This window comes from Dromiciops gliroides, chromosome 4, assembly GCF_019393635.1.
Source record: "Dromiciops gliroides isolate mDroGli1 chromosome 4, mDroGli1.pri, whole genome shotgun sequence".
NCBI lineage: Eukaryota > Metazoa > Chordata > Mammalia > Microbiotheria > Microbiotheriidae > Dromiciops > Dromiciops gliroides.
In genome coordinates this window covers 233,163,215-233,187,294 of record NC_057864.1, presented here as the reverse complement: position 1 = coordinate 233,187,294, position 24,080 = coordinate 233,163,215, and the positions used below count along the sequence as shown (strand labels likewise).

Here is a 24,080-nt window from a genome sequence, read left to right as displayed (position 1 = left end):
TTCATAATTAACATATTTCCTTTCTTATTAAACCTCTTCCTTTCTCACTCCTTTCATCTTCTGACACTCAGTGAGAACTGAAAGTTAGTTGATGATCCTGCTTTCCTCACTACCATTTCTCACTAATGGATGCACTTTCCCTCATAGCCCACAGTTCATTGTGTGTCTGTGAGAGATATTGTTGTAAAAGTAGAATTGATGAGACTTGGTAACAAATTGGTTGTAGGCAGTAAGAGAGTGAAATGTTGAGAATGACACTGAGGTTTCAAGCCTGGGTCAGTGGGGAGATGGTGATACCTTTGGCAGGAATAGGAGAGTTGGGAAGAGGGGAGGAGATAATGAATTTGGTTTTAGAAATGATGTGTTGGTGCAATGGATAGAGCAGTGGGTTTGGAATCAGGAAGACACCTTCATGAGTTCAAATCTGGCCTTGGATACTTACTAGCTGTGTGACCCTGGGCAAGTCTTTAACCCTTTTTGTCTCAGTTCCTCATCTGTAAAATGAGCTGGAGAAGGAAATGGCAAACCACTCCAGTATCTTTGCCAAGAAAACCCCAAAATGGGGTCATGGAGAGATAGACACAGCTAAACAACAATATTCAAGATATTTTGGGGACCTTCAGATCAAGATATCTAAGAGGCATTTGAAAATGACTTTGTAGTAGCTCAGGGTCACGGCATTGGCATTGCCTTTAATTCCTCCTGCTCCCTTGTGCTAGATCATGAATCTTGCAGTTTACACCTCTAGGACATACCCTACTTTGTTCTGAATCCTCTTTTGCTGGAAAATAATCCTGATTTGTCTCCCTGCCCCATCCCCTCTCCAGGATCTGCCTCTGCCTTTACACAGGCTGGCACCCGGACCCGAGGGCACCACCTCCCCCTTTGGTTTCAAGGACTCCCTTACTTCTCTCAAGACTCAGTTCAACACCAACTTCCACAGGAAATCTTTCTTGATTTCCAACCCCTTCGTATTGGCCAGTGCCCCAGCTCTGCCTTGTATAAGTTTGTGTGCATATGTTGCCTTCCTTGATAAAGGGTTAGCTCCTTGAGATTAAGGACAGCTTCACTTTTGTCATTATATTCTCATTACCTACTTCAGTACCTGGTACATAGAAGTCACTTAATAAGTACTTGTTATCTCATTTGATCCTTTCAAGACAATCCTGTGAGGCAGGTGCTTTATTATTCCCATTTTGCAGATGAAGAAACTGAGACTAAAAAAAAGTTAAGTGACTAGCCCTGGGTCACTATGGGTAGTAAGCATTTGAGGTAGGATTTGTACCACTTTGCTGCTATGTATTGATTTTTTTTTTTAATTTACAAGTGAAGACTTTATTGGGTAGGAAAAAGGGAAGTCATAGATTGAAATCAATGTGATATAAAAGCAAAATGCATCATCAACACTTTTTTTTTTTTGTAAAGAAAGGACAGCTAGGGGATATTCTCAATACTTGTGTCTTCTCAAATCACAGAAGGGCACTGGGGAAGCCCTCAGAGCATTGATCACCACTAGTTCCCATATTCCATCAGCCCTTGGATAAATTCATTTCAATTTTGAAAAATATTTATTAAATGCCTACTTTATGCCAGACATTGTGCTAAGAGTTGGGAATACAAAGATGAAAATTACATAGCCAATTATAGTCTTTGGGGAGCAGCTAGATGGCACAGTGGATAAAGCACTGGCCCTGGATTCAGGAGGACCTGAGTTCAAATCCAGCCTCAGACACTTGACACTTACTAGCTGTGACCCTGGGCAAATCACTTAACCCTCATTGCCCTGCAAAACAACAACAACAACAACAACAAAACCCAGTCATAGTCTTTGGCTTCATAGTGCTTACATTCCAACTTGGGCATAGCAGAGGTACAACATACACAGATAAGTATAATACAACATAAAACATGATTAGAATAAAGAAGACATAGTAGACAATGTGTTCTGCAAAAATATGTGGAAAGTCAGTTACCTTCAGCTGGAAGAATCAGGGATGGCTTTACAGAGGAGGTTCACATTTGAGGTGAGGAAGGGAAACACTTTAATAAAGTACATTGGGAGAATGGCTTGTGAGGATACATAGAGGTAGTTGATGGCATGTTCATTTTGCAGAACTGAAAGCCCAGATTAGCTAGACTATAGTATTCAAAAGGGAATAATAGGAAATAAGGCTGGAAAGATAAAGGTAGGCTGAAGCCAGAATGTGGAAGACTCTAATTGCCAAATTCCAAGAAGTTTGTATTTTCACCTCAAGTCAATAAGGAACCATTGACTGTTTTTGAATAAAACAGTAGCATGGTCAGATCCTTCCATTAGGATGCTTATTTTGGCAGCTATGTGATTGCCTCCACCAAACTCTCTGGGAATTGTCAGTCCCATGCCCAGACTAGACATACTTCCCACTTTAGTCAGCCTTAATCTGTGTTCCTTTAGCCCTAATATTTCTTTCTGTCTTTTTCCTCCCATTCCCCCTACTCCCCCAGGATCCTGCAGGGATCTTTGAGCTGGTGGAAGTGGTTGGCAATGGTACCTATGGACAAGTGTATAAGGTAAGACTCCAGGGGACTCTTCAAAAAAAGTGTAAAAAAAATGGGACCTTTTCCTAAGATTAAGAAAAGTTTATATGTAAGGCACATGAGTTGGGGACCTTGGGAAAGGGAAGAAAGGTGGGGATCAGAGAAAAATAGAAAAGAGATTGGGGAAAGGGGATCATTTTTTGCTGGCCTCTCTCCTCAGATAAAGTTAGTATAAATCCCATATTGACATATGTTGAAAACAGACCTGAAGTTGGGCAGGTTGTGCTATAGAAAAGAGAAAGAGCAAATCCAGAACTACAACTGGAGAGGACAAAGAGTATGTGTTCATAGCAGTTGGATGCAACCTTAGAGATCATCTAACCCAAACCTCTTATTTTACAAATGAGGAAACTGAGGCCCAGAGAGGAAAAAAATTATGTTAGGAAGTGAAAATTGGTGTTTGTATTTGTGTGTGTGTGTGTGTGTGTGTGTGTGTGTGTGTGTGTGTGTGTGTGAGTGAAAGAGAGAGAGAAAGAGAGAGAAAGCAAGTGAGCAAGCATGCACTCAGGGTTTGTTATAGGTTTGATTCTCTATATAAGTTACTTTAATTCCTCCTACAAAAACAGTTTTTAAATAATCTCCATTATTCATATAATAATGGACACAAGAGGGACTGATGAGAGTAGATGGCTCACTGTAAACACATTTTCACTAAAAAAATAACTGGGAATCAAACACCCTGATTCCCTGCCAGAAAAGATAGCACATCAGTATGATTAAGGAATAACATGATATAATAGAAAGCACTGTGGACTTGAACTTAGAAGAACTTATTTTGAGCTCTGACTCTACCGATACTAGTTATGTCACCGAGAAGAACATCACTCAACCTCTCTGAGTTTTAGCTTCGTGTTTATAAAACTGGGGGTGCCACCAGTTGTGCTTAGAGTGACTGTGATGTCATGTGGGGGGGGTTCTGCATCTGAGAGTGTGTGCATCTTTGGATCACTTGGGACCATCTACATTTCTCCTATAGCTCTCTCCCCATACACATGTATCATATTCTTTGTGTAGCTTTAGGGAGGTGGGTAAACATCCCTTTCCAAAAGTTCTTTATTGTTGCTATGGGAAATAGAATTTCTATATTCTCCCTGCTACTGTGATCCAGGGTCTTAAATCATTGCTGAGAGTAAAAATAACCTGTGGGACTGGCAATCCTTGTGTCTGTGCTTGTGGGGGCTGTCTTCCTCTGTTTTCCTCTTTAGGAAGCTTTAGACACTTGAGTTTTCCCTGTAAGAACTTTGGAAGGTTTACTTAAGAATGCTTGACTGGGGGCAGCTAGGTGGCTCAGTGGATAGAGCACCGGCCCTAGAGTCAGGAGGACCTGAGTTCAAATCCGGCCTCAAACACTTAACACTTAACTAGCTCTAATAAACTACGAAGCATCCTAGTGTGACCCTGGGCAAGTCACTTAACCCCAATTGCCTCAAAAAAAAAAAAAGAAAAGAATGCTTGACTGGTGGCAAGACAAGGGGAACAGGAAGGATGGTGGTGCCCAGTCTATAAAGGCAGAAGTATCTTTCCTTGATATTTTTATCTACATGCTTTTTGTCATTTCTAGAGCATTTCAGATCTGCCTTTTGCTCTTCTTTCCACCCCAACAACAAAAGTTTGGAAAAATGTCACACAGACTAGGGTATAGAGAGGAATATAGGAAAGAAGTTAAGACCTCATACATGATCCTCATACATGGTCCAGTGGGGTGGAAAGCATTTGGGCAGCAACAGAAGAGGATGAAGCAAGATGCCCTTTACCTCCCCAACATGTTCTCATAGTCAGCTTCCTACATCTTGAACATAAGGAGGCATGGGGTCTTTTCATTCCTCTGCCTCAGATATCACATGATTCCCAAAGGCATATGCCCTCATATTTCTTTTTCCTGAAGTTCAAGGAAGAAGCCTCACACCTACCCTTTTCTTGACCCATTTTTAACCAACAGCACATAGTAAGGTTCTGACCAGGGTTACATGATCATACCTTTTCTTTCCTTCTTTCTTTCTTTCTTTTTTTGTGAGGCAATTGGACTTGCCCAGGGTCACATAGCTAGTAAGTGTCAAGTGTTTTTTGAGGCCGAATTTGAACTCAGGTCCTCCTGAATCCAGGGCCAGTGCTCTATTCACTGTGCCACCTAGCTGCCCCATATCTTTTCTTTCAAAACTAAGTGACCTATATGGGAATCAGCTGCATAATCTTGGCTGTGTTAGCATTGTGCTTTAGCCTCTAAGTAATGCCTAGATCACTCATGTTTCTTTGTCCCCCAGGGTCGACATGTGAAGACAGGGCAGCTGGCTGCCATCAAGGTCATGGATGTCACAGAGGTAAAACCAGTCAGGATAGTGGGTGGGAAGGGAAATTGGAGAAAACCCCAGGGTTCACCATCTTTTGCCTCAATTAGGATGAGGAGGAAGAGATTAAACAAGAAATCAATATGCTGAAAAAATATTCCCACCACCGCAACATTGCAACATACTATGGAGCCTTTGTCAAAAAAAGCCCTCCTGGAAATGATGACCAGCTCTGGGTAAGCCAGACCCCCAAACTAAACTCATTATACCCTTTCTAACTAGAATGCTTTTTCTATACCCAGCAACCTAGCTTCTTTTTCCCTTCTCTGAAACCTAGAATTATGTATGTATGTATATATATATGTGTGTATATTTACATGGACTATATTGTTTGGGTTTGTTTATTGTATGTGCATGTGTTCTGTCTTTCTAGTTGTGTTATAAGCTCTTGAAGGAACTAAGGTTCTACTTGGGTCCCAGTCTCAGTTCTGCTGATTACCAGAATGTGACTCCAGACACTGTCCTTTCCTGGGACTTCAGTTTCTTCACTTATAAAATGAAGGGTTGGCTCCCTAAGGTCCCTTTTTGCTCATTGATTTGAGGTTATGGGCTTTTTTACTTTGCATCATTCTTTTTTTTTTTTTTTTTTTTTTGGTGAGGCAATTGGGGTTAAGTGACTTGCCCAGGATTACACAGCTAGTAAGTGTTAAGTGTCTGAGGCCAGATTTGAACTCAGGTCCTCCTGACTCCAGGGCCAGTGCTCTATCCACTGTGCTACCTAGCTGCCCCAACTTTGCATCATTCTTAATTCAGTTCAGCAAATGTTTGTTGGTTACCTGCTGCACACAGAGTCCTGTTCTTAGTGGTTGGGAGAGAAAAACCACATCCAGAAATCCCTGTGGTATAGAGTATATGCCATGGAGGTTGGTCCTGGCTCGTGTGCTTGAGGAAAGGCTACCTCAAAGAGCTGACTTTTACCATCTAACTTTAGAAAGGGTTCAGGAGTAGGGAAGGAACCCGAGAGAGATGTAGAAGTGACATTCAAAGCCACCTGGTTTAAAGCCCATCATTTATAAGAAAACCAAGGTCCAGAGAGCTGAGTGGCTTACCTAAGATCACAGAGGTAGAAGGAGTACAGTTAGGATTTGAATTCAAGTCTTAGGACTCCATATCCGCCATGGTTTCCACTAACATTCCAAGCATATGGAACAGCATGAACAAAAGCCCTGAAGGAAGAAAGCACAAAGTATCTTTGGGGGAGAGAAGATGGAGCTAGTATGAAATAGAAAGGTCGGGTGGTTCCTATTGGACATTGCTAGCAAAAGAACTGAAATAAGCAGTAAAGAACCACTGAACATTTTTGGGCAGAACAGAGATTTGACAAGGTCTATATTTTAAGTACATAGTAGGTACATTAATTAGAATTTAATAAGCACTAATTAATTTGATCTTTGTGAGGGGTAAAAAGACCCTGGAGGGAAAGGTCGGGGGCCTCCCCCATCCATCTCCCATTTTAGCAGATCTTCTAAAAACAAAACACCTATTGTGGAGGAGAGGACTTATACATTTAGTAACTCCCATAAAATTCCCATTGTTTTGCCAAATGCTATATTGTCTGTTCCACTGCTCTACCCCCACCACATTCCCGTACCTCACTATCATAAAGTATCATCCCAGAAGATACATTCTAGTAATTGGCAGAACTGGGATTTGGGACCCAAGTCTAGTGATACTCAGCTCCCAGAAGAGTTTATAATATCATTCAGAATATTCCTAAGAGACCTTTGGCCAACCCTCCTTGCCTAAACTCACAGTTCTGCAGTCTTTGTGGAGGAGGAAGGTTTAGAGAAGAGGGGACTATACTAAGAGACGCAGAGTTTTGTTTCCCCTTTCCTTCTCTCTTTTCTAGTAGGCCCTGCCATCTTTTGTCAAGTATTTGACCAGTTGCACACCTTTTCCTTGTGTAAGATATGCTCTTTGTTCTCAAGGAGAAGATAAAGTAGAAAGATTATTGGTGTTATAAGGCAGTGCGTGTGTGTGTGTGTGTGTGTGTGTGTGTGTGTGTGTGTGTAAAATGACCAAATTAATTGTTTAATCAGTAAATGTAATAAATGTTTGTTACTTAAAATGCTGTCAGAGTTTCCAGGAAGAAGAAATTAATATAGGCAGGAGTAAGTAAAACTTGACAGAGAGGGCAGGACTTGAACTTCATCTGATGCTCTTTTCTGGCATATTACAGTTCATGAACCTAGAATGTGTCCAGCTGTTGAATAAACAGTTATTAAATACCTAGTATCTTCAAAGTATTCTGATAGATACAAAGGAGTGAATGAGTGTGAGAGATTTTGGAAATGGAATCAATTTTGATTAACCTAAAATTGAAAAGTTTTTACACAAACCAATCCAATATAACTAAGATTACAAGGAAAGTGGTTAACTGGGGAATATCTTTCCATCAGTTTTCTCTGATAAAAGTTTCATATTCAAAACATATAAAGAACTGATTCAAGAATCTGAGCCATTGGGGGCAGCTGGGTGGCGCAGTGGGTAAAGCACCGGCCCTGGGTTCAGGAGGACCTGAGTTCAAATCCGGCCTCAGATACTTGACACTAACTAGCTGTGTGACCCTGGGCAAGTCACTTAACCCTCATTGCCCCACCAAAAAAAAAAAAAAACAATCTGAGCCATTCTTTACTTGATAAGTGGTCAAAGGATGTGAACAAGTAGTTTTCAAGGAAAAAAACCATGGCTATGCTCCAAGTTACTAATATTTGGAGAAATGCAAATTAAAATAACTTTGAGATTCCACCTCATATCCATCAGATTAGCAAAGGCAACAAGAAGATCACAGGTGTTGGAAAGGGTTTTGGGAAATCAGGCACAATGATACACTGTTGGTACAACTACATTATAGTCTAGTCATTTTGGAATGCAACTTGGAATTGTGCCATAGAAGTTACTAAACTGCATGTTCTTTGACCCAACTGTTCTTCTACTGGTAGGCCTATACCCCAAAAAGATAAAACAAAGTGGAAAAGGTCCTATATGTACAAAAATATTTATAGTAGCCCTTTTTGTAGTGGCAAAGAACTGGAAACTAAGGGATTGCTCATCAACCGAAGAATGGCTGAAGTTATGGTAAATGAATGTAGTAGAATATTATGTGCTGTAAGAAATGAAGGGATATTGTATACAAAATAACAGCAGTAGTGTAAGATGATCTTCTGGGAAGCACGTGGTTATTTTCAGCAATGTAACTTTGAAGGACTTATGAAAATTGCAATCCAAAAAATTTTTAAAAAATAAATAAATAAATAAATAAATAAATAAATAAAAGAAAATTGCAGTCCATCTACAGAGAAAGAACTGATGGTATCTGATAACAGATTGAAGCATATTTTTTTTTGACAGTTCCTTAATCTCAAGTTTTGTTTTTTCTGTTTTCTCTCACAACCTATACATGACTACTCATGTATAATTTATATTGAATTGCTTGAGTTCTTGGGGGTGGGAGGTGGGAAGGGAGGAAGGAAGAGAAGTTAGAACACAAAGTTTTTAAAAAATTGATGTCAGAATTTGTTCTTACATGTAATTTAGAAAATAAAATTCTAAACAGAAAAAAATAAGTAAAAATTAAAATAAGAAATGGACAGCTTTGAAGAAACCTAGGACGACATGTATGAACTGTAAAATGAGCAGTACTCAGAATACAATAACATCAGGATTGTTTAAAAAAACAACCAAAAATGGATAATTCTTAAAGATTTAAGAATCTGAGCACTGTAACAGTCAACCATGATGCCAGATGAAGAATATCTCCCACCTCATGACAAAAAGATGACAGACTAACATGCAAAATAAGAAATACTTTTTGGTCAATGTGGGCGTTTGTATTGTTTGACCATGATTATATGAAGGTTTTATAATTTTTTTCTAATAGGGAAGATGTGGGAGGGGAAAAATAAATGCTTGATAATTTTAAAAATTATAACATTTTTAAAAATATGGCCCTGTGACTCCTGGAAAGAGAGATGAACTCCCTGCTTCCCATAAGTTCCCTTCTTTTAGGGGGAAATTCCCAGAGCTCATTTTATCCCTTCCTTACTTTGAGTCTATAACCTCTACCCCTTAGATCTCACACTTTGGTTGTGTCTTGTTTAATGCATTTGCCATTTTGTATTATATAGTCTGTGTATACGTTATATTACCCTACTAGTTTTTATGCTCCACAAGCACAGGAACTATATCTGACTTTTATCTTTCCTAACCCAGGGCTCTGCACTTCACAGATGTTTTTTGAATTGTATTGAGTCTAAGACTGGTTAACTTAAGTGGGTAGAGTATAGTACTAATAGCACCAAAGTCACTGATTCCATTCCTTGCACTGGCCATTGTATTTAGGGACTTCTGCTTGGTATCAGAAGGCAGAACTAGGAGCAATAAATGGAAGTTGCCAAGAGACTTAATGTAAGAAAAAACTTCGTAACAATTAGAACTATCCATAAGTTGAATGACCTGTCTTTCGAGGTAGTGAGTTTCCCTCAAACAGAGGCTGGATGACAACTTATTGAGTGGTATTGAACTCAAATTGAAATGGATCCCTGCAGGTCCCATATTGACTTAGAAAATCACAAATTAACATTATCTGTGTTTTATTGTAAGTCTTATTTACTTTGTTAAACATTTCCCAGTTACATTTTAATCTGATTTGAGGGGCATTTGATACCTCTGTTATAGAGGATATTTCTTCTCAGTTCTAGGCCTCTAAGGTCTCTATGATTCTATGACTTAATGGTCCTTCCTCTGGCTGAATATATTGAAATTTCTCTTAGGATAGAGATTCCTCATCTCACTGACTTTTTCTGTTTCCCAGTTAGTTGATTTCTCTTGATATTATTTAGGCCTGTTCTATGCCATCATTCTCCAGTTGAACTTGCCTTTAGACTCAAATTGTCTAGGTGCTCTCCTTATTACTTTGTCACATTCTTCCCCGCCCTGTCCTGCAGTCCTCTCTTTCCTAATCCCAGGAAAAAGCTCAATCGATTACTACTGGCACAAGGCTTCCTATACTACCTGAATGGGGTCTAGAGTGGCTAAATGAGGCTTGTGTCCTTTCTTGACTGTCAGGGGAGAGAGTCTACCAGACTGATGATGACTCATCCCTCTGCTTGCTCCCTCCTGGGTCTGTAGCTGGTTATGGAGTTCTGTGGTGCTGGTTCTGTGACAGATCTGGTGAAGAACACTAAAGGAAATGCTCTGAAGGAAGATTGTATCGCCTACATTTGCAGAGAGATCCTCAGGGTGAGAGACAAGCCCTCCCTTTCCTTTTTCCCCCATAACCACCCCAATCTACACTTCCCTTGTCCCAAGCACCTGCGTGGGCAGGGTTCTAGAGTAAGCTACTCTACTGTGAGAGAGACAGCCCCTCTACCCTAGGGCTCATCCCATTCTTTTCCAGAGTTCCAACTCTGCTTTACTTCTAACCTACCAACTGCTACTGACATAATAGAGTGTTTCCTCCTCCAAACCCCCTCCCCCATATTTCCAAGAAGTTTAACTTAATTGTCATTCTCTAAGGTAAAGAGTAGCCAACCTTTCCATTCAATTCTGCCTAAGCTAGTTTTCTCCATGTTTACTTTACCGCTTGCTGTCTGCTCAGTCCCTCTCCTTCCTTGGCCCTCAGCAGTACCAGAAGCTCACTTTCCCCCACCTCTACCCTTTCCAGGGGCTGGCCCACCTCCACGCCCACAAAGTGATCCATCGAGATATCAAAGGCCAGAATGTGCTGCTGACAGAGAATGCAGAAGTTAAGTTAGGTATGGAATTTCCTCCTGGGGCAGGTGGTAGATGTCCTTCCCCTTGTCTTGGGACAGACTAGTAAGATAGTTCCTTTCCTGTTTAAAGAAGAATCATAAAGTCCTCCTCTTCCTCATCTCTTCTGAGGCAAACCACCAATGGCCTTTAGAAGTCCAGGTCCTCTACCCTTTCTTCTTCTTTATATCTTCCCTTTACTGTATATTCTCCCATTTGAAAAAGTTGGACATAATGACTACTGTCTCATGTCCCCTCCCCTATGTTTTCCTAAATACCCCAGGGCTGCTCCTTAGAAAGCAGATAAAGTATAGGGTACAGCACTTAAGACAAGACCAGGCACATGGGATGTTGTGTTATTTATATATTAGTTGTGTACATTTAATATAGTGAAATGAGGTAGGGGAGATTCCCCTTTTCTTATTCCTTCCTTACTCCCTCTCCTTACCTCTTCCTAGTGGACTTTGGGGTGAGTGCCCAGCTGGATCGAACAGTGGGCAGGCGGAATACATTCATTGGTACCCCATACTGGATGGCCCCAGAGGTTATCGCCTGTGATGAGAATCCTGATGCTACCTATGACTACAGGGTACTAGCTGGAGACCTCAGGGAGAAGAATAAACTGAAGGGCTAGGGTGGTGGCAGGGAAGGGGGAATAACAAGACTGGAACTGAGGTAGGTGGAGATTGGAGGGGTTGGATAGGATCAGACAGACTGAGGTACAGGACTCATGAAGAGAAGAAAAAGAATATCGATTATCTAGATTAGAGAAGAGGGTGGGCCTAGAAAGAATGGTGGTGAGGTTAAAAAGAGGGGGCCGAGAAAGAAAGAAATATGCAAAGACCTAAAAATATGTGTGCCAAGGGGGAGGGGGGTCACAGAATAGGAGCCTTCATAATTTTGGCCTTTCCCTTGCAGAGTGACATATGGTCTCTAGGAATCACAGCTATTGAGATGGCAGAGGGAGCCCCCCGTGAGTAATGGGGAAGGAAGCAGGGGCAGGGCAATAGCTAGGGGGAGGAGGCAAGTTTTAGGGGGGAGGGACCCAAGGGAGGCTAACACAACTGACTCCAAAGATAGGCATGTTGGGAGGGGATTATGAAATTGTCAGAACAGGGATAGAAGGGGAGATGTGTGAGGACTCGTGGTCCTTCTCACCCTCCTAGCTCTGTGTGACATGCACCCCATGCGTGCCCTCTTCCTCATCCCGCGGAACCCCCCGCCGAAGCTGAAGTCTAAGAAATGGTAGGTGCCTTTAGGAAATGGGGGCTCAGAAGGGGGTGGTGTCTGAAAATAGAATAGAACCTCCCTTCCATCTTTATATATTTAGAGTTGAGCAAGCTCTAAAGTGAACAGCACAGTGGGTACCACAACTGGGTAATGCCATGAAGAAAGAAATAACATAAATACTTTGAAAACCTTGCAGCTCTAAATTAATATAGTTGTTGTGGTAGTAGCAGTAGCAGTAAAAATTAGGCAGTTTGTTAGAGTGCGTTTAAGTTTCTGAGGATATTGTTCATGGAGGCAGGTCTCGATTCAGATTTGTCAACCCTTGTCCCCGAGATGAGGTCTAAAGTCCCTTCCTTCCCAATATATCTCTTTAAACACTTTCAGGTCTAAGAAATTCATTGACTTCATTGATACATGTCTCATCAAAACATACCTGAGCCGCCCACCCACTGAGCAACTTCTCAAATTCCCTTTCATCCGTGACCAGCCCACAGAGCGACAGGTCCGAATTCAGCTTAAGGACCACATTGACCGTTCTCGAAAGAAAAGGGGCGAGAAGGGTCAGTTGGGGAAATGGGAGTGGTGGGTGGGAATATCCCTGGAAAATTTCAGCATCCAGTTATGACCAGCCCCAGGCTTTCTCTCTTTAATAGTCCTTAGCTCCTTCCCTCCTACTCCAGGGAGTACCCAATCATGAGCTTTGAACTCTAGAGACCCCTGTGCTCTTATAGGATTCTTAACATCTAACCCAGGCCAACCACTGACTCAGCTCCTACTATTCCATGATATCCCAGGTTTTTTCCTGGGTCCCAAACTCGAGGTCTCTTTGTGGAAGAAGGTAGGCAGCCAAGTGCAGAACTAAGGGTGGTCTCCCTTAGATCTAGCCCAGTATTTATCCTGATTTTGTCAGATTTTCTAGGTTAGTGTGAGGGGAATTACATGGGGCAATTGAGGAAATCAGCAGTGGTTTCTCCCTTGCAGAGGAGACAGAATATGAGTACAGTGGCAGTGAAGAGGAAGATGACAGCCATGGAGAGGAAGGAGAACCAAGGTAAATTTGGCAGAGTGGGAAGGTTTTGTGGCTTAGGCTAATGGGAGATAATGGTCTTGTGGTCCATAGGGGAGGCTCCTGATCTTAGGAAGTTTATAGGGGTATTATAAGTTCTAAGAGAATGTGGAGTGAGTTATGAGGAAGGGTTACAAAGTAAAGCTTCCTGCAGGGAGAATTAGTTGGTAGTAATTTGGAAGGAGAGGAGCAAGATGGGACAGAAGGGAAGAACAGGTCCAACAGAGCTATTATCTCAACTTGGATTTAAACCCATTTTATGATTCTTTTATCTCCAAGTCCATTGCTCTTTCCACCACAGGATACTTCTATGAAGGTTCAGAGATGAAAAAGCATAAGGTGAAGGGATGAGGACCAGAGAGATAGATTTGGCTAACTGGAGTGGAAAGTTAGAGGCAAGAAGTGAGTCCTAGGAGATGTTTAATTAGGAGGGATCAGGAGTAAAGGGACATGTAATGAAGTGGAGAAAGAGAGGTGAGAGAGTGAGTGAGTGTGTCTGACTAGTTTCATCTTTTCTTTCTCCTTAGCTCAATAATGAATGTGCCTGGTGAATCAACGCTCCGACGAGAATTCCTCCGTCTTCAGCAGGAAAACAAGAGCAATTCAGAGGCCCTGAAACAGCAGCAGCAGCAACAGCAGCAGCAGCTACAACGTGACCCAGAAGCTCACATCAAGCATCTCCTCCACCAAAGGCAACAGCGGATCGAGGAGCAAAAGGAAGAGCGACGTCGTGTTGAGGAGGTCTGGGGCAAGGCCTGGGAGGTGGCTCTGGGAAAAACTGTAGAGGAACATTTGGGTTGGGCTTGCTGTACTCCATTTAGGCCAAGTCCTACCCCAAAGTGCATCTAATCAGCGCCTTAATGATCAATTCCCATTGTTCAACTTTATTATTCCTTGAGTTATGGAGAAGGGCATTTTTCCCCTTGGGCCTCAGTCTCTGAAATTGTTAAGAGGGAGAAAGGGCAAGACTTGAAATCTGGATCCCATTCCTATTTTAAGTAGAGGTATACCATACCATACCAAAGGTTGGGGCCTTAGGTTAGAATAAAGTAATTACTGCCTCATTTCTTTATTAAGATTCTCTTTTCCACTGTTCTCCAAAGAGAATTGGCAGATGTCTAGTTTCATCCCCCTCCCCACTGACTCCCAGGGACTTCATTGCTGCATGTCTGCATTCTGAGTCTTATTGACCCTTTATGGATGCGCCTCACTTCAAATAGGATACATTTTAATTTATCCATTGATTGACAGTGTCACTGGTTGTCATTTCATAATTTCATTTTAATATCTTAATGTCCCTTTGCCTCTTTCTCACCATCCTAGTCTGTTGTCTTATCAAGTGATTAGTGATCTGTAAACAAATACTTAATAGTACTTTAATTATCATCACTCCTTTAATATTAGTAATAATTCTATGTCATAAAAGATATCACAGAGTTCTTAAATGGGAGTGAGGAGGGAGGGAGGAAAAGAATGTGGAGCACAACGTTTTAAAAATCATTGTTAAAATTTGTACATCTAATTTGGGAAAACAAAATTCTAAATAAATTTTTTAAAAAACAAAAGTTGCATTAAAAAAAGATATCACCAAGAAAAATACGTGATGGTAAAAAGGAATTAGGTCAGTTATATGGGTCATGTGATGAGAGGGAAGGAAGACAGCTGGACAACCAGAGTTCTATAACTGTAAGATCTAGAGAGATGCCTCCTGCATATGGGATAGATCTTTTGTGGAGTCTCTATGGGAAAACATGAACAAGAATCACACCCACTGAGAAGGCCTGGAAACTGCACTGCAGGGATGTCCTGGCAATGAATTAAAGCAGGACTGGCACCCCTGGAGTCAGAGAATAACAGTTCTATTTACCCAGCACAGCACACAAAGTGTTACAGAGTTCTTTCCTCCAACCCGAAGGAGGGGGAAATCCAAGGACTAGTGTCCCTTTTTGACAGATTAAGAAACTGGGGCATAAAGTGCTTAAGTGATTTGACTGTGATCACTCAAGTAGGGTCTTGAATCCAAGTCTCTGGAGGAATTGCCTCTTTAATGAAGTCCTTCCTGAAGGCATTTTCACGTGTAGTCTACTTCACATTCCAATTTGGACTAATTAGGGGAAAGGCAAGTCTGAGCTAGTGAGAATTTTGGTCTTTTACAAATTAATGGCAAAGAATTGTCAAGGAGAAATCTTGCCACTTGTGCTTTTTAATGAATTGATGAAGATCATTTGTGATTATCCCATTAATTGCTTCTGGAGAAATAGGTTTATTAAGTGGGACCATCAGAATTTAAGGATGAAAGAAACCTTAGTGGTCATCTCCTTGAATTCTCTTATCTTGTGAACATGGAAACTTAGGCTAGAACAGTTAAAGCACTTGCAGAAGTGGCTTTGGTTCTAGTTTTTCTGATCTATTACACCAGCCTTCTAAAGTAGGTTGTTCTCTTAAGTCCACACAGGCTAATACTGTTAATTTTCTTAGCAAACTTTTTCTTCCTAGAGATTGAAAAGATACATAATCGAGCCTTAGTCATCAGAAAATCGAAATGGGTCTGGACCTCATTAGCAAGGATTGACTGTGGTTCTCCCATCTTTTTGTTCTTGGTGTTTGCAAAGAACCTTTGCTGAGAATGCTTTCCCTGGTCTCAGAGTCTGATGCCCGCTTTCCACCAAGATCTAGCCTTATGGCCTGTGCTATGTGGTCTTATTTTTGAGCACTGTCTGTCATCAGGATACAAAAGTCTAGCACTAAAGCTTTCTCTCCCCTCCCCGCAAAGAATAACCAATATCTCCACAACCCAAAAAGAAATGAAAATAATCTGAGATCACTAAATCTTTGGATTAATTCTGTAAAAGGGAGTCTCCAGTACTCTTGGAGGGTTCTTTGAGAAAGAGAACTAGGGCTCTTCCCATTATTTGGCTTAGCTAAGTTGATGTAGGAAGTATCTGGACTCATAGTCTTGGTTACTCTCTTCGTCTCCTCCCCAACCCTTACAGCAACAACGTCGGGATCGGGAGCAGCGAAAGTTACAGGAAAAGAAGGAGCAGCAACGACTAGAAGACATGCAAGTCCTTCGAAGGGAGGAAGAACGCCGCCAGGCAGAGCGAGAACAGGTATGGTCTCCCTGCACTCACACCTATGCACACCCCCTCTCTGGCTTCTGCTGTCCACTTCCCCTGCTCCCTACCCCTCTCCTGTCCTCTCCGCCCCAGGTTCTTCTGTCTTTTTTCTAGCTTCACTATCTCTTTCTCTCTCTCTCTCTGTGTTCTCTCCCACCACCCCACCACCCCCTTACCCTTGGTTCCCTTGTCTTTCTTTTTCCCCAATTACCTATATCTCTTCCTGGCCCATCCATTCTGTCCCCTTCTACCTGTTTGCTTTCTTTTCATCCCCTATTCCTATTTTCTTGCCATTCCCATCACACTGCCTTTACTTTACTCTCCTATTTCCCTGCCCCCTGCCCCCGACCCTCCATACACATATCCTCTCTCCTCTGGATTCTTTTTCTCTTCTCCTGTCCCTCCACCTCCTGTCCTCTTGTTCCCCCCTCTCTTCTCTCCCCTGCTCGTTTCCCTGTTCCCCTCTCCTCCCTCTCCCCCCCCCCCCCAGGAGTATATCCGACATAAATTGGAGGAGGAGCAGCGACAGCTTGAGATCCTTCAGCAACAGCTGCTCCAGGAACAGGCCCTGCTGCTGGTAATGGGGTCCTTCATCCACTACCTTATTTCCTTTTGGGAAGGGTGGTGGGATGGATTTCAGGGCTTCTTGGCTTAGCATAGGAGATGGAGACAGGGGAAAGGTTCCAGTGAGACCACAGGGGTGAGCAGCCTCTCCAAGCATTGGAGAGAAGAGAGCCTGGGTTTTCTCCAGCCTCCTAAGGGCATCCCCAGATCCACTGTTCCTTCAGGGCTGAATCTCCTTTTCCCTTCCCCCACTATGGTACCAGGAATACAAGCGAAAGCAGCTAGAGGAACAACGGCAGTCAGAGAGGCTTCAGAGACAGCTGCAGCAAGAACATGCCTATCTCAAGTCCCTGCAGCAGCAACAGCTCCAGAAGCAGCAACAGCCACCCATACCAGGAGACAAAAAGCCCCTGTACCACTATAGCCGGGGTGCTAACCCCGCTGACAAGCCAGCCTGGGCCCGAGAGGTACTCTCCTGAACTCCCATCTGACCCCAGGGAGCCACCCCAGAGGGCCTCATCCACAAGCATCCTTGGAGTCTGATGAAAGGACTGAGGGAGTTGTGGAGAAGAGCTGGGAACTAAAGAAAAGGGATAGAATTATTGGGGGAAGAGGAGAAAGGAGAAACAGAGGGATTTTATTCTGCCACCTCTTCACAGGTAGAGGAGAGGACAAGAATGAACAAACAACAGAACTCCCCCCTGGCCAAGTCTAAGCCAAACAGCACAGGACCAGAGCCCAGTCCCCCACAAGCCCCTGTTGGGCCTTCTGTGCCCCTTTCCCCAACCCCACCCATGCAAAGGCCTGTGGAGCCCCAGGAAGGACCACACAAGGTAAGGCTTTACCTTCCTCTACACATACACACAGAGGGGGCAGCTAGGTGGCGCAGTGGATAAAGCACCAGCCCTGGATTCAGGAGGTCCTGAGTTCAAATCTGGATTCAGACACTTGACACGTACTAGCTGTATGACCTTGGGCAAGTCACTTAACCCTCATTGCCCTGCAGGAAAACACACACACACACACACACACACACACACACACACACACGAGACTACACAAGATACAACTTCTTTGTACTCTTACCGATGCAGGTACAGGTGCAGGTGAGTGCATAAGGAGACTTATTTAGATATAACTATAGATATATATATATATAGATATATATATATATAAAACAAACTTCCATATGTTTCTGTGTGCTTCTTTTTCTACCTCTGTCATTTTCTCACACGTAATAAATACCAAGAACCCCAAGCTATCCAAAGGGTAACTCAGAGGGTGAAGGAGGAGGAAGGAGAAAGATACTGTAGCTAGAAGCCAGAGTTCCTGCCCCAGGCTCACTCCCCCTTCCTTTCTGGGCTGGTAGAGAGTGTGGATGAACACCAAAGATTTTTTCCTCTCCTCCCCCTGCCCCCATTCTTTTCCTACAGAGCCTTGTTGCACATCGGGTCCCACTGAAGCCATATGCAGCACCTGTGCCCCGTTCTCAGTCCCTTCAAGATCAGCCCACCAGAAACCTGGCTGCCTTCCCTGCTGCTCATGACCCTGATTCCACCACCCCCCCACCCACTACTACTCCTGCTTCTCGTGGAGCCATCATCCGACAGAATTCAGACCCCACTTCTGAGGGTCCTGGCCCCACCCCAGCCCCCCCAGCTTGGAATCGAGCAGACAGCGAGGCCCCACCTAAGGTAAGCATAGCCTTGAAGTTAAGGCAGGGAAAGGAATAAAGGAATGGCAAGAAGAAAGGGGTGGAGGAGATAGGAAGTGAGCAAGAAAGAATATAGGAAAGGCAAAGAAGGAGAAGAATGGAAGGTGGGAGAGAGGTCCTGAGGAAGGCCAGATACAGATTCATTCAGCGCAGCCTCTGCCCCGCCTCCCCACACTGCCCCTGACACTTGTTCCCATTCTTTAGGTGCCCCAGAGGACCTCATCCATTGCTGTTGCCCTTAACACCAGTGGAGCTGGAGGTTCCCGACCTGCACAACCTGTCTGTGCCAGGTAATGGCCACGTTGGACTGGGCTAGGGGGTGGAATATAGATGACATACTGTCTCCCACTTGGGGGTGGAGGAGCCCTCACCTGACCACCCCAGCCTCTCCCCCCACACCCAGCCACTCCTGTGCTCCCTTCACAGACCTCGCAGCAACTCCGCCTGGCAAACCTACCTGCAAACTCACACAGAGTGGGTGACCCCCGGGCCTCCAGGGCCCCCCACTCAACCCCCCAGCACCAGTAGGTAATGGAGTTGTCACCCTGTCCCCCATCCCTACGTGGTAATGATCAACCCACCTTGGTGCTGGTTCCCTAAACTATGCTAATTCTACAAACTGAGGTAAGGGAAGATTGACTCACTTCCTCCTCTTCTGACCCCTACATCTGCCACAGTAACCCAGACCTTCGAAGGAGTGAGCCAGGCTGGGAGCGTGGAGACAGCCTCCTCCAGTCCCATGGCCACCTACCACAGGCTGGCTCACTAGAGCGAAACAGAGTAGGAGGTAAGGCCCCTAAACCAAAAGGAGTCGATAAGGGGAAAGAAGGGGGTGGGGGTCATTGTAGGGATAAAGTACAGCTAGTGAGATGGCATTCAAGGGAATTTTAAAAATAGCCAGAGCAGCTAGGTGGCACAGTGGATAGAGCATTGGCCCTGTAGTCAGGAGGATCTGAGTTCAAATCCAGCCTCAGACACTTGACACTTGCTAGCTGTGTCACCCTGGGCAAGTCACTTAACCCTCATTGCCCCACAAAAAAAAAAAAACAAACACAAAAATAATAGCCATCCTCTCAACTGTTGTCAAGCTTTCATGTGCTAGACACCATGTAGCAGAGTGCTGGACAAGTAGTTTTTAGGCTGAGGCTGATACATGGATAGCTATGGGGAACATTACCCTCTATGAGGCTGGGAAGGACTATGGGAAGAAGAGTACTTGGGGGCCTATTTCAGCTTTAGCAGGGGTTGGGATGATTAAGAGTCAGCAAGGAGTAATGAATAGAGAGAAGTTATTCTTATTCCTTCCATCATTCTCTCCTTCCTCCCCACCCCCATCTCCAGCATCCTCCAAGCTGGACAACTCTCCCATCCTGTCCCCAGGGAACAAAGTCAGACCTGATGACCATCGTTCTAGGCCTGGCCGGCCTGCAGTGAGTAATCTTGTTAGCAGTGCTGCTCTCCCAACCACAGGGTGTGAGAAGCTCAGCACAAGATCTGCTGAACTACCTTTAGGAGCTAGTAACTCTGGGGACAGGAGCATGGGCAGGAGCCTGTAGGATTGAAGTGGGGGGAGCAGAACTGGGAATGGTAGTCGGAGGGCTTTTCCCACATTACTAACCTCTTTTAATCTCTCTCCTTCTTCTGGCTGCCTTTCTTCCTCTGTGATTCCCCTCAGAGCTATAAGCGAGCAATTGGAGAGGTTAGTGCAAGAGATGTATTGTGGACAGGGATATGGAACCCCTCATCCAACCTTGTTTCCCACCTTTAGTACCCTTCTAATCTTGGGAACTGGCACCCCCTGCCCAGCCTCCACACATTCTCCTCTTCTCTCCAACAAAGGATTTTGTGCTGCTAAAGGAGCGAATGGCAGATGAGGCCCCCCGACCTCCCAAGAAAGCCATGGATTACTCATCATCTAGTGAGGAGGTGGAGAGCAGTGATGATGATGAAGAGGAGGAAGGAGATGGGGACCACTCTGAGGAGAGCAGGGATGCTCCTGGAATTCGGTACAGGAGTGGGTGTCTGTAGGGAGGGCAGCTATAGAGAATCACAAATGATTATGGAAGGAATGGGGAGGAAACCTCAAATGGCTGGGCTAGGGGAAGAACAAGACCACAAAAGACAATTTTGGAAGAGGGGTGATTTTCCCCATTTCACGAGAGTGCTCAGCACTGCCTCAGAAATCAGATCATTCGTCGCCTTTTAACACTTAAATGTCCATTCAATTGGTCTTTATCACACATTGTGCTGAATTGTGATTATTTGTGGCTATCTCTTCTCCTGCACAGTCAGCAGACATTTATTAGTGCCAACTTTGTGCAATGTGCTGTATTTTATGGTAGGCATGTAAAAATAGATATGACAGACCACGCTTTCAAGGAGCTGACAATGTAATTGTGTATGTTGGGGGTGAGGAAGACATGTACGCCAAATCACTGTGATAAGCTAAGTGCAAAGAATAGTTCAAAATGCTGTAAAAAACCTGAGGAAGGAAGGGTCACTTCCTCTCTGAGTGGTGGAGGAAATACTGCTTCTGAGAAGGGTTCAAAGAGGAGCTAGCCCTGAAGTTGGGTCTGGAGCTTAAGCTTTAACAAAAAGAGGAGCTCAGTAAGGCAGAAGGAAAGAGGGAAAGCATTGCAGGCATGGGGTCTGCCAGTACCAAGGCACTGAAACAAGAAATGAAGTATCATGAGTGCAACAGGGAGGCCCAGAACACAGGAGAGGGGATAAGGTGCAAGGAAGCTGGAAAGATGGTTGGGGCCAGCTTGTGTAGAGCTTTAAAAACTAAACGGGGTTGTGTTTCCTGGTAGAGGCAAAATAGGAGGCAGGGTAGTCACACCATCAGACCTGCATTTCAGAAAAATTACTTTGGCAGTAATGTGTAGGATGGCCTGGAAAGGTGAGACACTTGAGGAAGGGAGGCCAATTAAAAGGCCATTGTAATAATTAGTTGAAGAGGCGGCAGCTAGGTGGCACAGTGGATAAAGCACCAGCCCTGGATTCAGAAGGACCTGAGTTCAAATTCCACCTCAGACTTACTCTGGGAGTGAAGAGGAGGAAGATGAAAAAAAAAATGTGAAGGTAGAAATGGCAAGATTTGGCAATTTTTTGGATATGTGTGGAGGGAAAAAGAGAGGAGTCCAGGATGATGCCGAGGTATGAATGAGACTAGAAAGATGGTGGTACCATCGACAGAAATGGGGAAGTGGGAGAGTTTAGGGAAGAATGTGAATTTGTTTTGTGATATGTTGAGTTGAAGCTGTTTCTGAGACCTACAGTTTGAAATGTTTGATAGACAGTAGTAAAGACTTGGGATTAAAGCATGGAAGCTGACACAGTTACTATGAGAAAGGATGTAGAAAGAGAAGAGGTGAGGGCCTAGGACAGAATCTTGAGGAATATTCCCAGTTAAGGGTGCTGATGAGCCAGCAAAGGAGCTTAACAAGAAGTCGTCAGACAAGTAGAAGAGAGGGTATCATGGTGATCAACAATGTCAGTTGAAACAGGTTGAGAAGGATGAGAATTGAGAAAAGGGTCATTCATTGGATTTGGTGATTTAGAGATAGTGACTTTGGAGACAGCAATTTCTGTTGCATGATGGACCTAAAAGCCTGGTTGAGAATTGCTAAGTGAGAGAAACATAAGCAAGGTGCCAAATGTAGACAGCTGTTTCCAGAAGTTTGGCTGAGAAAGGGAAGAGAGACATAGGATGGTAGGGTCTAGTAAAGTTTTTTAAGGATGGAGGAGCCTTGGGCTTCTTTGAGGCAAGTAGAGAGGTTATCAGTAGTTAGGGATGAAAGAGAAAAAGATGACTAATGAATCTGTTTTTTGGAGAAGACAGGAAGGGATGGAATAGAAAACTTTTTTTTTTTTTTTTTTTTTAGGAATAAAGAACTCTTGCAAAGAGATTAACCTTGACAAGGAGACAGGTCATGTCTAAAAGAAAGGAAGAGGAAGTGAGACTTATTTCCACAGAGGTAGAAGAGAGACAGAAAGGAATCCATTCTAGGTATAGAGGATCACCCAGACTAGGCTGTGAAGATGGAGTAACATGAGACAAGGCTGAAAGATAGATTAGATCCAAATTCTACAAGGGACTTAAAAGCCAAAACCAGGAGTTTATACTTTATTAATTAGGCGGTGAGAGTGGATTTTGAACAGAGGAGTACCATGGTCATAGAAGTGTGTTAGAATGACAATGTAGGTTGTAGCATGAAGGATAGATTGTGGAAGACAGAGTTAGAGGCAGGAACAGCAGTGAGGAGGCAATGAGATAGGTTAATGGAAGTGCAAAGGAGAAAGATGTGAGAGAGACTTTTTTTAAAATTGACCTCTTTTGTTTTTTACAAAAACCATATTTTTCAGTGTTTCCCTCTCCTCGCCCTAGAACATCATGCTTTATAACAAAAAGTAAAAAATACTTAAGAAGCAGTTCAACAAAAATACGTATCAGCCAACTCCAATATTACATGTAGTGTTCCACACCTACAGTTCCCCACCTCTGTAAAGATGGGAAAGAGATAGGCTCCTATCTCTCCTTTGGGACCAGGCTTGGTCATCATTTGTTTTTATTTTGTGTGAGAAATATCTCAAAGATAAAATCAATAAAATTTATAAACTGATTATGTGGGCTAAGAGAAAGGGAATTATTAAAGATAACAATGAAGTTAGGAGTTTAGATGACTGGGGACCATCAACAGAAATAGAAAAGAGGGGCATGAAAGGGTGAAGAATTTAATGTGAGGCATATACTGAATTATTAGTGCTTCTACTTCCAGATGGAGATATTAAGCACATGTTTTCCATGAACCCTACAGAAAACGTCAGGGGTAGAGACAGAACCATATTTATACAATATGAAATATAATAATAATGATGATGAAAGTCATATTTATAGACTGCATTCATTGTCATTTGCAGTATGTATGATGCTGAGATTTTAAATGAAAAATGCTTTTTTCAAAAAGAAATCATGAAATGTGTATGATTAGAATGGACACCCTTGATTTCACTTCTTTTCTCCAGCAGTGATGGAGACACCGATAGTATCAGCACCATGGTTGTCCATGATGTTGAAGAATTGTCTGGGGCCCAGACCCCCTATGGAGGAGGCACCATGGTAGTCCAACGGGTGAGTTCTCCTACTCGGTGCTTACCCAGCTCACTTCCCTGCCAAGTTGGCACTGACCCTTCTACTTCCTGCAGACTCCTGAGGAGGAGCGAGGACTGCTACATACCGACAGCAATGGCTACACTAACTTGCCTGATGTGGTCCAGCCCAGCCATTCACCCACTGAGAGTGGCAAAGGCCAGGGCTCCCCAGCTAAAGATGGAAGCAGTGATGTATGTGGAACAGGGAAGGGGGACTGTGGAGGGGCCGAGGAGAGAAAATGCCATAGAAAGGGGTGAGAGAAATCTGGAATGGGAGAGAAAATTTGAGAAATCCAGATCTGGGGAAGAGGGAGCATTTGGCAAGGGATTCGGTATCTCTGCTCAGGTAGAAATCCTGAGCAGAAGCTGTAGAAATGAAATTCCTGCTTGTCCAAGTGCCCACATCACCCTGTCTCCACAGTACCAATCTCGTGGCCTGGTGAAGGCCCCGGGCAAGAGCTCCTTCACTATGTTTGTGGATCTGGGGATTTACCAGCCAGGAGGCAGTGGAGATACTATCCCCATTACAGGTGAGGATAACAAGAACACAATTATCATCCCTGAGG

At 43.5% G+C, this 24,080-nt stretch overlaps 1 protein-coding gene across 10 annotated transcripts in view; it reads left to right on the top strand.

The window, feature by feature from the left end:
• MINK1 (misshapen like kinase 1) overlaps positions 1 to 24,080 on the top strand; it is a 50,109-nt gene that overhangs the window by 21,729 nt on the left and 4,300 nt on the right. The window contains exons 2-26 of one of the 10 annotated variants that reach the window (XM_043964683.1): positions 2,485 to 2,550; positions 4,839 to 4,895; positions 4,973 to 5,098; positions 10,053 to 10,163; positions 10,588 to 10,678; positions 11,132 to 11,262; positions 11,592 to 11,646; positions 11,840 to 11,918; positions 12,288 to 12,463; positions 12,885 to 12,954; positions 13,497 to 13,710; positions 15,963 to 16,079; positions 16,576 to 16,662; positions 16,913 to 17,116; positions 17,309 to 17,482; positions 18,083 to 18,343; positions 18,568 to 18,653; positions 18,790 to 18,891; positions 19,041 to 19,150; positions 19,705 to 19,793; positions 20,039 to 20,062; positions 20,203 to 20,369; positions 23,392 to 23,494; positions 23,569 to 23,706; positions 23,936 to 24,044. In XM_043964683.1, coding sequence (XP_043820618.1) covers positions 2,485 to 2,550; positions 4,839 to 4,895; positions 4,973 to 5,098; positions 10,053 to 10,163; positions 10,588 to 10,678; positions 11,132 to 11,262; positions 11,592 to 11,646; positions 11,840 to 11,918; positions 12,288 to 12,463; positions 12,885 to 12,954; positions 13,497 to 13,710; positions 15,963 to 16,079; positions 16,576 to 16,662; positions 16,913 to 17,116; positions 17,309 to 17,482; positions 18,083 to 18,343; positions 18,568 to 18,653; positions 18,790 to 18,891; positions 19,041 to 19,150; positions 19,705 to 19,793; positions 20,039 to 20,062; positions 20,203 to 20,369; positions 23,392 to 23,494; positions 23,569 to 23,706; positions 23,936 to 24,044 — 2,947 coding nt within the window. Of the gene's footprint in view, positions 1 to 2,484; positions 2,551 to 4,838; positions 4,896 to 4,972; positions 5,099 to 10,052; positions 10,164 to 10,587; positions 10,679 to 11,131; positions 11,263 to 11,591; positions 11,647 to 11,839; positions 11,919 to 12,287; positions 12,464 to 12,884; positions 12,955 to 13,496; positions 13,711 to 15,962; positions 16,080 to 16,575; positions 16,663 to 16,912; positions 17,117 to 17,308; positions 17,483 to 18,082; positions 18,344 to 18,567; positions 18,654 to 18,789; positions 18,892 to 19,040; positions 19,151 to 19,704; positions 19,794 to 20,038; positions 20,063 to 20,202; positions 20,370 to 23,388; positions 23,495 to 23,568; positions 23,707 to 23,935; positions 24,045 to 24,080 lie in introns of all 10 variants that reach the window. The other 9 variants (XM_043964682.1, XM_043964687.1, XM_043964686.1 and 6 more) reach the window with 9 other exon arrangements.